The sequence below is a fragment of the Gopherus flavomarginatus genome, chromosome 9 (assembly GCF_025201925.1).
Source record: "Gopherus flavomarginatus isolate rGopFla2 chromosome 9, rGopFla2.mat.asm, whole genome shotgun sequence".
Classification (NCBI taxonomy): domain Eukaryota; kingdom Metazoa; phylum Chordata; order Testudines; family Testudinidae; genus Gopherus; species Gopherus flavomarginatus.
The window spans coordinates 33,670,498-33,684,757 of record NC_066625.1 but is presented as its reverse complement, the minus strand read 5'-3'; the positions used below and the strand labels follow the sequence as shown (position 1 = coordinate 33,684,757).

Here is a 14,260-nt window from a genome sequence, read left to right as displayed (position 1 = left end):
TTCATAGATACTTTTGAGCTGTGGAAATCACAACTCAGGGAGGGGTGTTTTGGGAGGTTTTTGACTTGGCGTTCATGTTTTAAAATAATTGTCAAGGGCCTCTGGTTCCAAAGAGAGGCAATTTTTTATTTGGCTGGTCTTATAAATCTAAACATAATCTGACCTGTAAATGGGCATAGAAAGTGCTTTAAAAATTATTATTCATACATAAAATTGATCCCTCAGTCAGCCGTGAAAATCCATATTGATGGGTTTTTAAAGGAAATTATTGTCCCTGTGCTTGCCTCTACCATTTAATACACAGTCATTACAGTCTGGTGTGTCACGGCATCTGCCTGGCATATGCCCTTGTTACAAAACTTCTATTGGAAAGAATTGTACATGCACAGTAGCCAATTTTCTGAATGAAACAATGTGTAGTCTTTTTAATTTTAAATCCCCCAGAACACTCATCCTTGTCTGCACATTGAGCCTCGGGGTGCACAGAATTTCAGAGAAATAAAGCTTTTAGAGCCCACAAAAGCATCTGAAATCCCAAAGCCGAGGCAATTTTGTTAAACTCCTAAAATATTGGTGTTGTGTAAAGAGCTGCTGGCAAGCTGTGAAAGGTGAAGTGTGCAAATCTTTCGCACACAAGTTATAATGAAAAGAAAACTGCATAAAATCCCAAATCCTTAAATGAATATATGTATTTAAATTACAAACACATTTATGTTACTTTAAATTGTTTGAAAATGATTTTTTTTCCCTTCCCTTCCCTGACAGGTTTTAAATTCATGCCTCCTATTTCTCCTGGAAGACTTGCTATGCCAACAGTAGTGTGGCTAATTTACATAAATTGGAACAAAGTCTCAGCCCTTGACAGCAAAGGGCTTGAGTGAAACAACAGTAAATGGAACAGAGTTTTACAAAGTTTAACATTCTTCCAACATATTTATTGCAGGGGAGCCAGAGTGACAGCAAGAATGCCAAGAAAAAGAACAACAAAAAAACCAACAAGAATAAGAGCAGCATCAGTAGAGCTAACAAAAAGAAACCCAGCATGCCAAATGTGTCCAATGATCTGTCCCAGAAACTCTATGCCACCATGGAAAAGCATAAAGAGGTACAGTCAGAAATACTGCTGAAATAGAAGATAACATTTTTTTAAAATCAGGCTTGACAATAGTTGAGTCAAAACAGGAAGGAACAATGCTTGTGACTGCAATTAGACTTTTATTTTTCTTTTACAGTACATATTGAAGTAGGTTACCTTTAACTGAATTAATTAGATCATACCATATCTGTGGTATGATATAAGCTTTGTTTCTCTATTTAAAAGCTTTTATTTCTAAAAGATGTTTTGGAGTTTTTATAACCCTAGTCATTTTTCCCATTTACTTGCAGGTCTTTTTTGTGATTCACTTACATGCTGGACCTGTAATAAACACCCTGCCTCCCATTGTGGACCCTGATCCATTACTTAGCTGTGATTTGATGGATGGGCGAGATGCCTTCCTTACCTTAGCAAGAGATAAGCACTGGGAGTTCTCCTCATTACGCCGATCCAAGTGGTCTACATTGTGCATGCTCGTAGAACTACATACTCAAGGGCAGGACCGTTTTGTCTATACATGCAATGAGTGCAAGCACCATGTGGAAACAAGGTGGCATTGTACTGTCTGTGAGGTATGTGCATATGTGTCTGACTCTTTTTTTTTTTTTCTTCTTTCTCTTTCCACTTCTCCTTCTAAATGTGCCTCCTTTTCCCGTAAGTTAAATGTTCTCCTGAGAACTGCCCATAGATCCAGAAACTAATTCTGAGCTAGGTGTGGGGATTTTCAGCATGGGTAAATTGTCATAACAGAGTAATTATTCATGCTGTGCAAGACGCAGGTTTACCTAACCCCTGCTGTAGACGCAGCTAGGGTGGATAGAAGAATTCTTTTGTCCGCTGAGCTATTCCTCTTGAGTATTGCTACCATGGAAAAAACCCCTTCTGTCACTGTAGTAGGTGTCCATGCTACAGCAGCATAGCTGCCACGCAGCGGTTGTGCTGCTGTGGCACCTGTAGTGTACACATAGTTTCAGTTCTTTCAGGTAAGTATATGCTTTAGCTTGAAGCTCCTCAATATGAACGTTTGTTTTGGGGATAAAATTTTGATTTAGGGGTAGTAACTAGTTTCTAATCTAACTGCTATAGGAGCAGCTAAATATACAGCTGTCAATTTCTGAATCTAAGGTAGGTTTAGCTTACTGTTAAACTCTGATTCTGAGCTAGGTTTAACTTGCTATTAAAGGATCTAGGACCTTTAGACTCATTGTACTGGTCTCTGAAGCTGGACTTCAGGAGACTGTCATGTCCTATCCCAGTGAGGCAACTGTAACTGATGGGGTGGAAACTTACTGTCTCATAATACCATCTGAAAAGGACAGAAGCAGGCAGGGCAGTTAGTTGCTGGGGATAATATCTGAGTAGCTTCTAAAGAGGTTACTTGCTCTAGAGTGACTTAACTGCAATATTTTCATAAATAGAATCATAGAGTTAGAAGGGACTGCAAGGATCATCTAGTCTAATCACCTACCAAGATGCAGGATTTGTTGTGTCTAAAGATTGAGAGAGCCTAGCGTCTCCTCTCTTGAGGTGGCACAGTTCCTACAGTCATAGCACTGGGTGTTGGGCTCTTCCAGAATTTGCCTTAGTTGGCATTGAGTGGAGCAAGACAGATCCCACCCTGCAAAAAAAGCCACAGAACAGTAAAGCCTAGTTTCATATCAAGAATATGTTGGCATAACCTCTTTAGCCCTTGTAGTATCAGGAGCTTTATGCTGTATTAAGATGCTGAAGTGAGTGGGTTTTTCTTTATTTTTAGGACTACGACCTTTGCATTAACTGCTACAACACTAAGAGCCACGACCACAAGATGGTTAAATGGGGCCTGGGTCTGGATGATGAGAGCAACAGCCAAGGAGAGCAACAATCAAAGAGCCCCCAGGAATCGCGTCGACTAAGCATCCAGCGCTGCATCCAGTCCTTGGTCCATGCCTGTCAGTGCCGCAATGCAAACTGCTCATTACCATCCTGCCAGAAAATGAAACGGGTTGTTCAGCATACCAAGGGCTGCAAACGCAAGACAAACGGTGGCTGTCCTGTGTGCAAACAGCTAATTGCTCTTTGCTGCTACCATGCCAAACACTGCCAAGAGAACAAATGCCCTGTGCCATTCTGTCTCAATATTAAACACAAGCTCCGGCAGCAGCAGATTCAGCACCGCCTCCAACAAGCTCAGTTAATGCGCCGAAGGATGGCTACCATGAACACCCGAAACGTGCCTCAGCAAAGTTTGCCTTCTCCTACCTCAGCAACGCCTGGTACTCCCACACAGCAGCCAAGTACGCCACAAACACCGCAGCCGCCTCCTCAACCCCAGCCCTCCCCTGTAAGTATATCACCAGCTGGCTTCCCCAGTGCAACAAGAACTCAACCCCCTACTACTGTTCCAACAGGAAAACCTACAAACCAGGTGGCAGCACCTCCGCCTCCTGCCCAGCCTCCCCCGGCGGCTGTGGAAGCAGCTCGGCAGATTGAGAGAGAAGCTGCCCAGCAGCAGCAGCAACTCTACAGGGTCAACACCATAAATAATGGTTTACCTCCTGGTCGTCCAGGAATAGTAAACCCAGCAGTGAGTTCAGTGAACCAGATGCAGCAGGTTGGCATGAATGTACCCCGGCCTAACCCCGTAAGTGGTCCAGTAATGTCCAACATGCAATCTGGACAATGGCAGTCATCTCCAATGCCACCGCAGCAAACAATGCAGCCGGGAATGCCGAGACCTGTTATGCCAATGCCGCCACAGCAAACTGTAGCTGGGCCAAGAATGCCAGGTGTGCAACAGCCACCACGCAGCATTGCACCGAATGCACTGCAGGACTTACTGCGGACCTTGAAATCACCTAGCTCTCCGCAGCAGCAACAGCAGGTTCTTAATATCCTCAAATCCAACCCTCAGCTGATGGCAGCTTTTATAAAGCAAAGAACAGCCAAATATGTGGCAAACCAGCCTGGGATGCAACCACAAGCAGGCATACAGCCTCAGCCTGGGATGCAGCAATCTCAGCCTGGGATGCAGCAGCAAGGTATGCACGCACAGCCTAGCTTGCAGACCATAAGTGCAATGCAAGCAGGAGTCCAGAGACCGAGTGTTCCTCCTCAGCAGCAGGGAATAGGTGGCATGAATCCCCAGGGGCAAGCGATAAACATTATGAACCCTGGTCACAATCCTGGCATGGCAAATATGAGTCCACAGTACAGAGAGATATTGAGGAGGCAGTTACTGCAGCAGCAGCAGCAGCAACAACAGCAGCAGCAGCAACAACAAGGTGGTGCTGGCATGGCAGGAGGGATGGCCGGGCATAATCAGTTTCAGCAGCCTCAAGGACCTGGAGGTTATCCTCAAGCCATGCAACAGCAACGAATGCAGCAGCATATATCAATACAGGGGGGGTCCATGGGACAGATGGCTCAGATGGGACAGCTGAATCAGATGGGCCAACCTGGCATGGGGGCAGATGGCACTTCCAACATTCAGCAAGCACTGCAGCAAAGGATTCTGCAACAGCAACAGATGAAACAGCAGATAGGGTCCCCAGGCCAGCCTAATCCCATGAGCCCCCAGCAGCATATGCTCTCAGGACAACCACAGGCATCTCATCTCCCCGGCCAGCAGATTGCCACATCCCTCAGCAGCCAGGTGCGATCTCCAGCACCTGTTCAATCTCCCCGGCCCCAATCCCAACCACCACATTCCAGCCCATCACCAAGGATACAGCCCCAACCGTCACCTCATCATGTCTCTCCCCAGACTGGTTCCCCCCACCCAGGACTTGCAGTTACTATGGCTAGCTCCATGGATCAGGGACACTTGGGCAACCCAGAACAGAGTGCAATGCTTCCACAGTTAAACACCCCAAACAGGAGTGCATTGTCTAACGAATTGTCTCTGGTTGGTGATACCACAGGAGACACACTAGAAAAATTTGTGGAGGGTTTGTAGCATTATGGGAGCATCACTTTTTTTCCTGTTGTGTTCTTGGACATTTTGTACTGAAAATTCAGACATATAGGTTGTTTTGAATCCTAGATGGAACTGCTGCTTCCTACACGTGGAAGAATGAATTGCTGTTTAAAAAAACAATACAAAGAATATATTTTTTGTTAAAGCCAGGCGGTTAAAATATCTGGTCTCTTTTTTGTGGGTTTTTTGTTTTTGTTTTTTGGGTTTTTATTTTTTTTGTTCCTGTTGACTCATACCTTTTTTTAATGGGAAAACAAGTTCATTATATTCATATTTTTATTTGTATTTTCAAGACTTTAAACATTTGTGTTTAAAAGCGAAGAAAAATAATATTCAGAAACTGTTTCCTGAAAAATGCAACATTATAATGTATCCCGATAACTTTGTGTTGCGGGAAGATTTTTTTCTATAGTGAACTCTGCAGGCATTTGAAGTATTACCCCTGGAAAAAATAGGAATTGACTCTTGCACACACACATTGGCTAATGCCAAAATCCTTGTCTTGCAGATGTAGAAATTGTTGCTTTGTTTCTCTGATAAAACTGGTTTTAGATGAAAAAAAAATAGGGATGATCACTCTTAGACCATGCTGATTTCAATAGAGAAGAAGCATTCTTTTCTTTCATTCTTTCTTCTATGTGAAACTTGAAATGAGGAATGCAATTCTAGTGTAAATCATGCAAGCTCTATAATTACTATAAATAAGAAAATCCAAGAAGATTCAATCACTGTATAGAATGGTAAAAAACAAAAAAACCTCATTTCTTACTTATATATCATATTGTTAAATAAACTGTGTGCAACAGACAAAAAGGGTGGTCCTTCTTGAATTCATGTACATGATATTAACACTTAGTGTTTGGGGTTTTTTGTTATGAAAATGCTGTTTTCAACATTGTATTTGGACTATGCATGTCTTTTTTCCATTGTATATAAAGTATTGCTTAAAATTGATATAAATTACTGAAGTTTTTAACATGTATTCTGTTCTTTAAAATCCATGTAAGAATGTTTAAGGTTTTTATTTATTTATATATTTTTTGGATCATGTTCTTTGTAAGACATGGCTATGAATATTCGCTCATTACACAGAAGCAGCCAGTGGCATTGAGAGGCGAGGCACAATACAAGGAGTACTGTCAGTAGCATGTCTGTTTTACCACACCCTTTATCGATTGTTTCCTTTTTGGGGAGAGGGAGAGGAAGATAATCTGTTCCCCATACATTTAATACTTACAGGCATTCATCCAGAAGGGTTAACTGGAATAAATTATTAATAGCTGTTGCTTTTTTAAAATGCATTGAATTTAGAGAAGGATCACCATTGGAAGAGAGAGAGAAAGTACTGAGTTAATTCTGGGCTAATTTATTTAGTCTGTAGAAAAAATATGAACATAATATGAACCTATTGACTTCAACACTATTTTTCTGCTGTTAACTCCAAGTCTAGATTTGAGGGTTTTCTGTGGAATAAAAATAACTAATCGTGTACGTGTTCCCTCTAATATGCTGTCATTATGCCCTGATGTTCATGGGCACAATCCACCACCCAGTAAATTACTTTCTTTCTGAATTTAAAACTGAGGAAACTCTCCAGGTTTAGGATGTGAAAGTTAAATCCACTGTTAGCCTAGGATTACAACACCTTAAATTTTAGTCATGTGGTTTATGTGAACTTCAAAGGGGATTTGCAGCAAATCCAGAAGAATACCCCCAACCCATGGTCTGATGTTGCTCCGGTTGGGAGCATCTGGCTTGCTTGGCTTTTTACATGAAGTTAGCACTTCCTCCAGTATTACATTTTTTTATTGGAACAGTGTTTTAAGGAAAAAAAGCAAATGTATTAACTTCTGGAAGTGGAAGAACTTTTTGCCCCATACTGTGAAAATAGTAGTGCATCATAGCACTGCTTAATCTTTTTTAAACTGTAGAGGGTCTCTGCTTAACTTCTTCTGCAAATCTAAACTGTTGTACCAACATCACCATCTTTGGACTCACCTTTCCGTGCAACTGTCTTCAGCAATCAAGATGTCAAAATTCTGGGCTGGAGTGAGGTCACTGAACACTAACCCAGAGCTTGTCCAAAGGAAATTGTTGTAAAAAGGATGGAAAGCCCTGATGCTGTGTCTCATGCTGTATACATAAAAGGAGAAAAATACTATATTTGTGATCAAAAAGAGGAAACTTGAAATGTGCTGGTGTTTCTAATAAAAGCTGGTAAAACTGCTTGAATTGAAGGATGGTTCCAATTGGCTAGTGCCCATTAGGATCAGCTGAGTCTGAACTAAGGTTTAGCTGACTGTATTGAGTCCCACTAGAGAGAGAGAGAGAGAGAGAGAGAGTGTGTGTGTGTGTGTGTGTGTGTGTGTGTAGAGAGAGGATTTTATTTTTAAAATCCATTAGCACTATTTCTAAAGCTGTATAGGGGAAACCTGAGGGAGACGGGGCTGCTTTCATGTAACAGTTCATCTGGCTTCCAGCTGTGGAAAGTGTGCAAGAAAGTCCTTATAGAAAACGGAGAAACATAATTAAGTTCTGATACCTCTGTTGAGAGAATGCTGCTAACACTGTAAGTATGGGGTGGGGGTGGGAGGGAGAGTCTAGATTGCACAGTACCACTATTCCTGATCCCATATACTTTGCAGCCATGCTGAATGCAGTGGCACATAATTTCTCTGGCATCTTCAAATACATTCAGAAATTAGACGTGGTTCTTCATGTTTCTTAGACAGAGACTTTAGAAGGCGTTAGATAAAAGGGTGAATTTTACAGGTGGGGAACAGGTGCTGTCCCACTTTGATAGTGGCAGAGCTAGGAACAGATCCTAAATTATAAGGTACCAGCTGCTTTGCTGCACACTGTTCTCTGCAGAGAGCTTTGACAGTCAGGATAGGCTTCCTCGAATTTCTTTTGACATGAAGTTCAGCATAACTTTAGATCTGGAATGTTTTTCAGTTTTGTCAAGCCCTGGATTTGAATGCGCTGCAGAGTTTTGTGCTGATAATAAACAATTGCCTTGTAGAAGCCTTGAGAAATCTAGGGCTTCTGCAACCTGAAGGCATGGGAGGCAGGTTTGAATCTTTTGGCACTGAGGTGATTAGGTCTTTTAGCTCCAAAGAAGGGATGCATCTCCTTTCTTTCCTGTCAAAGCCAGGAATCGCTTAATTATTTTTGAGCGGAAGGAGCCTAGAATTCTGAATTGTCTCTTGCAACAACTTGGTCCACTTGCCTCCTTGTCCTCCCTCTCTCCACCGTGCCGTCTCTCAGGGATGGATAGTCACATGTGCTGTGTGTTTCAACTTAAGTCAGCAGGGAAAAAGCAACGTTGAGTTAAGATGTCATCGTTATGATTGAGTCAACACCCAAGATGAATGAGAGCATCTCTCATCCCTTGCAAAGATACTGTTTCAAGCTGTTTACAGATTCAGGATAGCTCTGCACTAGTTCATGTTCACTTTGTTTTGGAAGGTTTTCTTGGCAATCTGAAGGGTTAGAAATTTTCTTTTAATGGGAGCTGCAACTGATTTTGCACCATAGGTTTCTGTGTATGGTCTGACTCAGCCCTGCAGCATACAGTCCATCTTGTGGTAGGAAGTAAGGAAGTTCTGATTTAGTACTGAGATTCAATTCTGCCTTTCCCTGCCCTGAAATGTACTAATAGCAATGTTAGTTTGAGGGCAGTACACTGTAATGATCAAACTGGAGCTCAAGTACCATTTTGGTAGTACCAAAATCAAGATAGCATAAATACTCAGCGCTGGAAACAGCCACTGGAGTGGAGGGCTGCACTGTATCTGATGTGATGTGTATATTATATTCATGATAATGCACATTAGAGATAATCAAGATGGATATGATAAGGGAAGGTACTTGAGAAAAAAAAATGTTATAGAAAACAAGAACTTGGAATGCAATGCTGTAGAATCATAGCGCATACATACTGTTCTGGGATGGATTAGAGATGAAGCAGGTAGTGATGACTACAGTAGCTTGCTCAGACATTTCTATCTTCAGTTTCTTTTAACTTTCCTGAATTTTCACCTTGTTTGAAATTTTCGATGCACTGCTTTCAGTTAGGAATCCATTTATTTATTTATTTTATTCTCTGTAAGGTTCACCCAGAACTTTTGAGCCATTCCCAAACATTGGCAGACTGGGAACAAATAATTCTACCAAACATTCTGCGGTTGCTTTCTGAACAGCTGATGGACACTTGAAATCTGGCTGAGCTGTAGTCCTTAGATCACACACACATGCCTTTCATGAATTTGGTAAAAAGTTGGTTTTGATTTACCTAAGTTGTAAGTGTTTAAAAATGTGCACGTGCACTGCTTTTGTTTAATAAAATGTCATCTGCCACTGTTCCATTGGCCCTGTCCAAGCAAAGTATGTAAGTTGAGTGGATGTTTCTGCTGTACAGATGTCTCAGTAGTCAATTAGCATTACACCCATGTACATAAGAAAGTTAAGAAGAATGTCAGTTTTAATGCATACAGGCTTATACAATATAATCTGTGGAACTGTATATTCCATAAGTTCTACTGAAGAGGCCTTTCCACAATGTATGGACTGGTGCAAAGGCTTAGACCTCTTATATTTCATATACTGTACAGTGTATCTAGTGCTTTATTGCAGTAATGCAAATAGCTGTATATGATGCATTTTTCTTAAAATAATACTAATAAAGACTAGGAAATCCCTTATAAAAATCATTCTAGTCAAAGAATATAAAGGTTGTAAAGTGAAGGAGGCAGCAGATAAAAAATTCCAATTTTTTTCCCATTAAATCTGCCCCTTGTGCGCATGAATTAGTGTCATCTTTAATTTCACTGTCATACTTTCCCCTTACAATCCTTTCTTCATTCAGTGTACAAGTTAGTACTTAGTGAGGCAACTGGTCAATATTTATATTTATCCATATTGTTAATTCAGTGACTTTGTTTCATCCACCACACACCTTCCACACACAGTCCTGAAGGGTCGTCTTTTGTTTTTCCCTTCAGAGGCTTTTCTGTAGTGCTCTGCACTGTCGTGTATCAGCCTCCTACAGCCATTAATGATTTATCCTCACTCAGGTCAGGAATTACCTCCATTTATTGGAAATTAAGTGACTTGCCCAGTGCCATGAAGGGAAAATCTGGCTGAGGTCACAGTAGAAACCACTGTTTCATGAGCCTCAGTCCAGTGGCTTAAGCACAAGACCAGCCTCATTCAATAAACGCCAACATCTGGAAGTGAGTGTGAGGCATTGGTGCTCTGGGTATGGCCCTTTTCATTACACAACCCTGGCTAATAGACGCACCAAGTGGCAGACAAGGGCACCTGCAGAAAAAACAGTGTAATTAAACACTATCTCCTGCATGTGCTCAAAGGAGCAGGGCAAAGGTTTCATGGGCACCATCAATGTTGGGGTTTCCTAACCTTTGGTTGCTTCACTTTACAATTCTACTCTTTAACCCTCCCACCCCCGTTAAATGGACTAGAGAAGGTTTCACATAACAGTAGGGAAGTTGTGCTGCTGCTCTATATCTTGGTGCTACTGCCTGTGCAGTGGAAGCACCTCTTGTCCCCATAGAATAAGCATATTTAAAAATTCAAAAAAGGACATTAAACTGTGAGTCAGAGTCTGACACGGAGAGGGACCCACTTAATATGCAGGCAGGAAAGGTGATGCAAGTGGCAGGCTGGGACGAGATCTCATGGCGATAAGTTATTCAAGTTAGATGCAAGTGACAAAACAAGAAGGCGTAACCCAAAACTGAACATGGAAAGAATGAAGAGATGGCCATACAAGCCTTAACAGTGAGAGCAACAAACTAGCAGGGAAGGAATGGGAGGTACTTCTCACGGGCTGTGCTCACCAGCTAGTCTGCAAGGGTGGTAATGAAAAATAACCCCTGGCTGGCCTAGCAAAAGATGATCACTCTGACCCAAGGCCCTACACTCCCCTCTTGTAGCATCAATGCATTGGATTGTTTAGAAGTTTCGTTGTTAGTTTTGGCCTTTGTTCCACACACAGTGCTGTACTTGGCTTTACAGAAATACCACGTCTAGGGGAAATCTTCCTATTCCAGTGCTGGAAAGCTGCCCTAACAGGGCGACTGGATTCCTCCAGACCTGGGGGAGATGTTGGCTGCTATAGTGATAGCACAGTTATTTGCTATGCTCTCTGTTAATCCTGGGCTGTTCTAATGGACCCCAGGCAGCAAGCTACAAACTAGCAGAGGCAGCAGCCATGGCCTCCACTTCAACTGCACCAAACGGAGTACTAGTACAGCCTATAATCCTTGTACCCAGTGTATGAAACATAACTGAATTCCCTATGGCTGCAAAGTTCCTGATTATCTGTAAAGAGAAAGGAAATAACTAGCTGTTTAAGCACAAAATCATAGAAATGTAGGGCTGGATGGAACCTGAAGAGAAAATCTTGTCCAGCCCCATGTGCTGAAGAGGATCAAGTAAACCTAGACCATCCCCAATCATTCTTTGTCCCACCTGTTCTTAAAACTTCTAGTGACGGCATTCCACAACCTCCCTTCCTATTCCACTGCTTAGTTAGCCGCCTAGTTTCCTAGTATCTAACCTAGATCTCCATTGCTGCAGATTAAGGTCATTACTTTTTCTCCTACCTTCAGTGGACATAGAAAGCAACTGATCATCGTCCTCATAATAGCTCTTAACATATTTGAAGAGTTTAGCAGCGCTGCGCGTCTCCCCCCCCCCCTTGTCTTTTCTCAAGACTAAGGGCCGTTCTATACTGAAAACTTACATGGGCATAACTCATTTCTCAGGGATGTGAAAAATCCACATCTTGTTGAGATGCAGCTATCCCAGCCTGATTCTTTTGTCAGCTGCCACCTCTCAGACAGGTGGATTAACTGCAGCAATGGTAGCATTTTAAGTGTAGACATACCCTATGCATGCCAAGTTTTTTTAACCCTTCCTTATAGGTCCTTTAGTTACTAAACATTTTGTCATTTTCATTGCTTTTCCCTGGACTCTCACCAGTTTTTCCACATCTTTCTGGTGCCCAGAACCAGACACACTGCCCAGCTGAGGCCTCACCAGGGCTGAGTAGACAATTATACTCCCGTGTCTTACATAGGACTCTCCTGTTCATATACCCTAGAATTTTAGCCTTTTTTGCAACTGCATCTCAGTATTGATTCATATTTAATTTGTGATCTACTATAACCCCCAGCCCTAGATCCTTTTTAGCAGTACACCACCTAGTGCATTATTCCCTATTTTGTATATTTTTCCTTCTATGTTTAGTACTTTAGTGAATTTCCTCTTGTTGAGTTCAGACCAATTTGTCAAGGTTGTTTTGAATTCTAATTCTGTCCTCCAAAGTGCTTCCAACCCCACCAAAGTAGGTGTCACCTGCAAATTTGATAAGCCTACTCTCCACTCCCTTATCCAAGACATTAATGAAAATATTGAGTAGTACCTGATCCAGGCGGACTCCTGTGGGATTACTAGATATGGATCCCCCAGTTTAACAGCAAACAATTGATAACTACTCTTTGAATACAGTCTTTCAACTAGTTTTGCACCCACTTTAGTGTAATTTCATCCAGACCACATTTCCCTAGTTTGCTTATGAGAATCTCATGTGGGACTGGGTCAAAAGCCTTATTCAAATCATGTTATATCACATCCACTGCTTCCCCCATCTACTAGGCCAGTAACCCTGTCAAAGATGGAAATTAGGTTGGTTTGGCATTAGCTTGACAAATGCATGCTGGCTATTCCTCATAATCCTTTTATCCTCCAGATGCTTACAAGCTGTTTGTTTAATAATTTGTTCCAGTATCTTTCCAGGTATCAAAGTTAGGCTGACTGGTCTATAATTCCCCGGGTCCTTGATGTTCATCTTTTTAAAAGATAGGCACTATGTGAGTTTTCAGATATATTTATAAAGGGTTCATTTTCTGGTCATCTCTTTCTGGAATTACCAGGTGCATTTGCAAGCTGTTTGGATTATACTACTTATGGATGGTCAGGGGCGTGATTCTTGGTTTCATCTAAATAGAGTGAGTACTTTATGATAGAGCAGTGGTTTTCAAGCTGTGGTTCACAAACCGCTGAGGGCTGCAGACTATATCTAAGATTTCCAAAGGGGTCTGCACCTCCATTTGAAAATTGTTAGGGGTCCGCAAATGAAGAAAAGATTGCAAACCACTGTGACAGGGACATAGGCAGGGAGGAACAGTGCAAGAGCGGGTTTTGTTTTTATTAATCAAATCTGAAAAACCAATAAACCCCACCCAACTAGAAACAATGGAGCAGCTCTAGTGCCATTGCATTAAGAAAGATGTCAGGCTAGTTGAGCAATCTGATTAGGTGTAGAGTTTTAGGTTCTCTGTAATTTGAATTTTGATTTATAACATTGAAAGACACGGTACACATCCTAGCTGTTTTTAATAAAATCAATAATGTCTACATCATCCCAAAGTGGCAAGGAAATACCTGGTAGAGCAAAATTTACGAGAGGTTCATTTTTCATATCAATTATTCAGCAGTGAACAAGCACGTAATTATTAATTGCGACATCAATTCCTCTTTCTAGCAACCAGCCTGTTAACCATAAAGACTAGAAAAACTCTGGCTATCGAAGGGATGGGATGCTCCAGTGGTAAGTCGCTGAGCCAGTGAGGGGGAAATGAGTTTGCGTGTGTATAGAAAAGCATGTAGAAAATTGCAGATAGTGAAGTGAAATACACAGTAAAGGAGGCCAACATGCACTGACCATAAGGCAAAAGCCTGGTGCTTTCCAGTGCGCCTATGTAAAGAAGATGAGATGGTTCATTCTTTGGAGCGATTCCCTTGTGACTGGGATATCAGGATTCATCTAATTGGGAATCTCTGGCCCTATTGGTGTTATCAGTGGAATGTTAGAGGTCAGGTATTCTACAGTGGAAACATTGGGCTGGGTACTCAGGCACACCAAGGATGTGGGATCGGGCACCCCTTCTGAGAAAGAGGAGGAACAAGGAACTGGCTAGAGACTATTCCCACAACAGAAGCCTGGCTGCTTACTTTGAAACCTCTCAAAATTAACTCATGATCTTTGTCCAGTTTCAAGGGGATAGATGCTAGGACAAAGGGTTGTCATAAAAATCACCCTCACAACTGGCATTAACTGGCTAATGAGAAACCAAGGGCAACTTCCAGCATGATGCCAAAATTGAACGGACCAAGTA

The 14,260-nt window shown here is 41.8% G+C and overlaps 1 protein-coding gene across 6 annotated transcripts in view; it reads left to right on the top strand.

Annotated features, from left to right (window-relative positions):
- Window positions 1–7,280, top strand: part of CREBBP (CREB binding protein) — a 195,676-nt gene extending 188,396 nt beyond the window's left edge. For all 6 annotated transcript variants that reach the window (XM_050968023.1, XM_050968022.1, XM_050968021.1 and 3 more), the window contains 3 exons: window positions 944–1,105; window positions 1,387–1,668; window positions 2,853–7,280. In XM_050968023.1, coding sequence (XP_050823980.1) covers window positions 944–1,105; window positions 1,387–1,668; window positions 2,853–5,033 — 2,625 coding nt within the window. In that variant the 3' untranslated portion in view covers window positions 5,034–7,280. The remainder of the gene's footprint in view (window positions 1–943; window positions 1,106–1,386; window positions 1,669–2,852) is intronic.
- The last annotated feature ends 6,980 nt before the right edge of the window (window positions 7,281–14,260 follow it).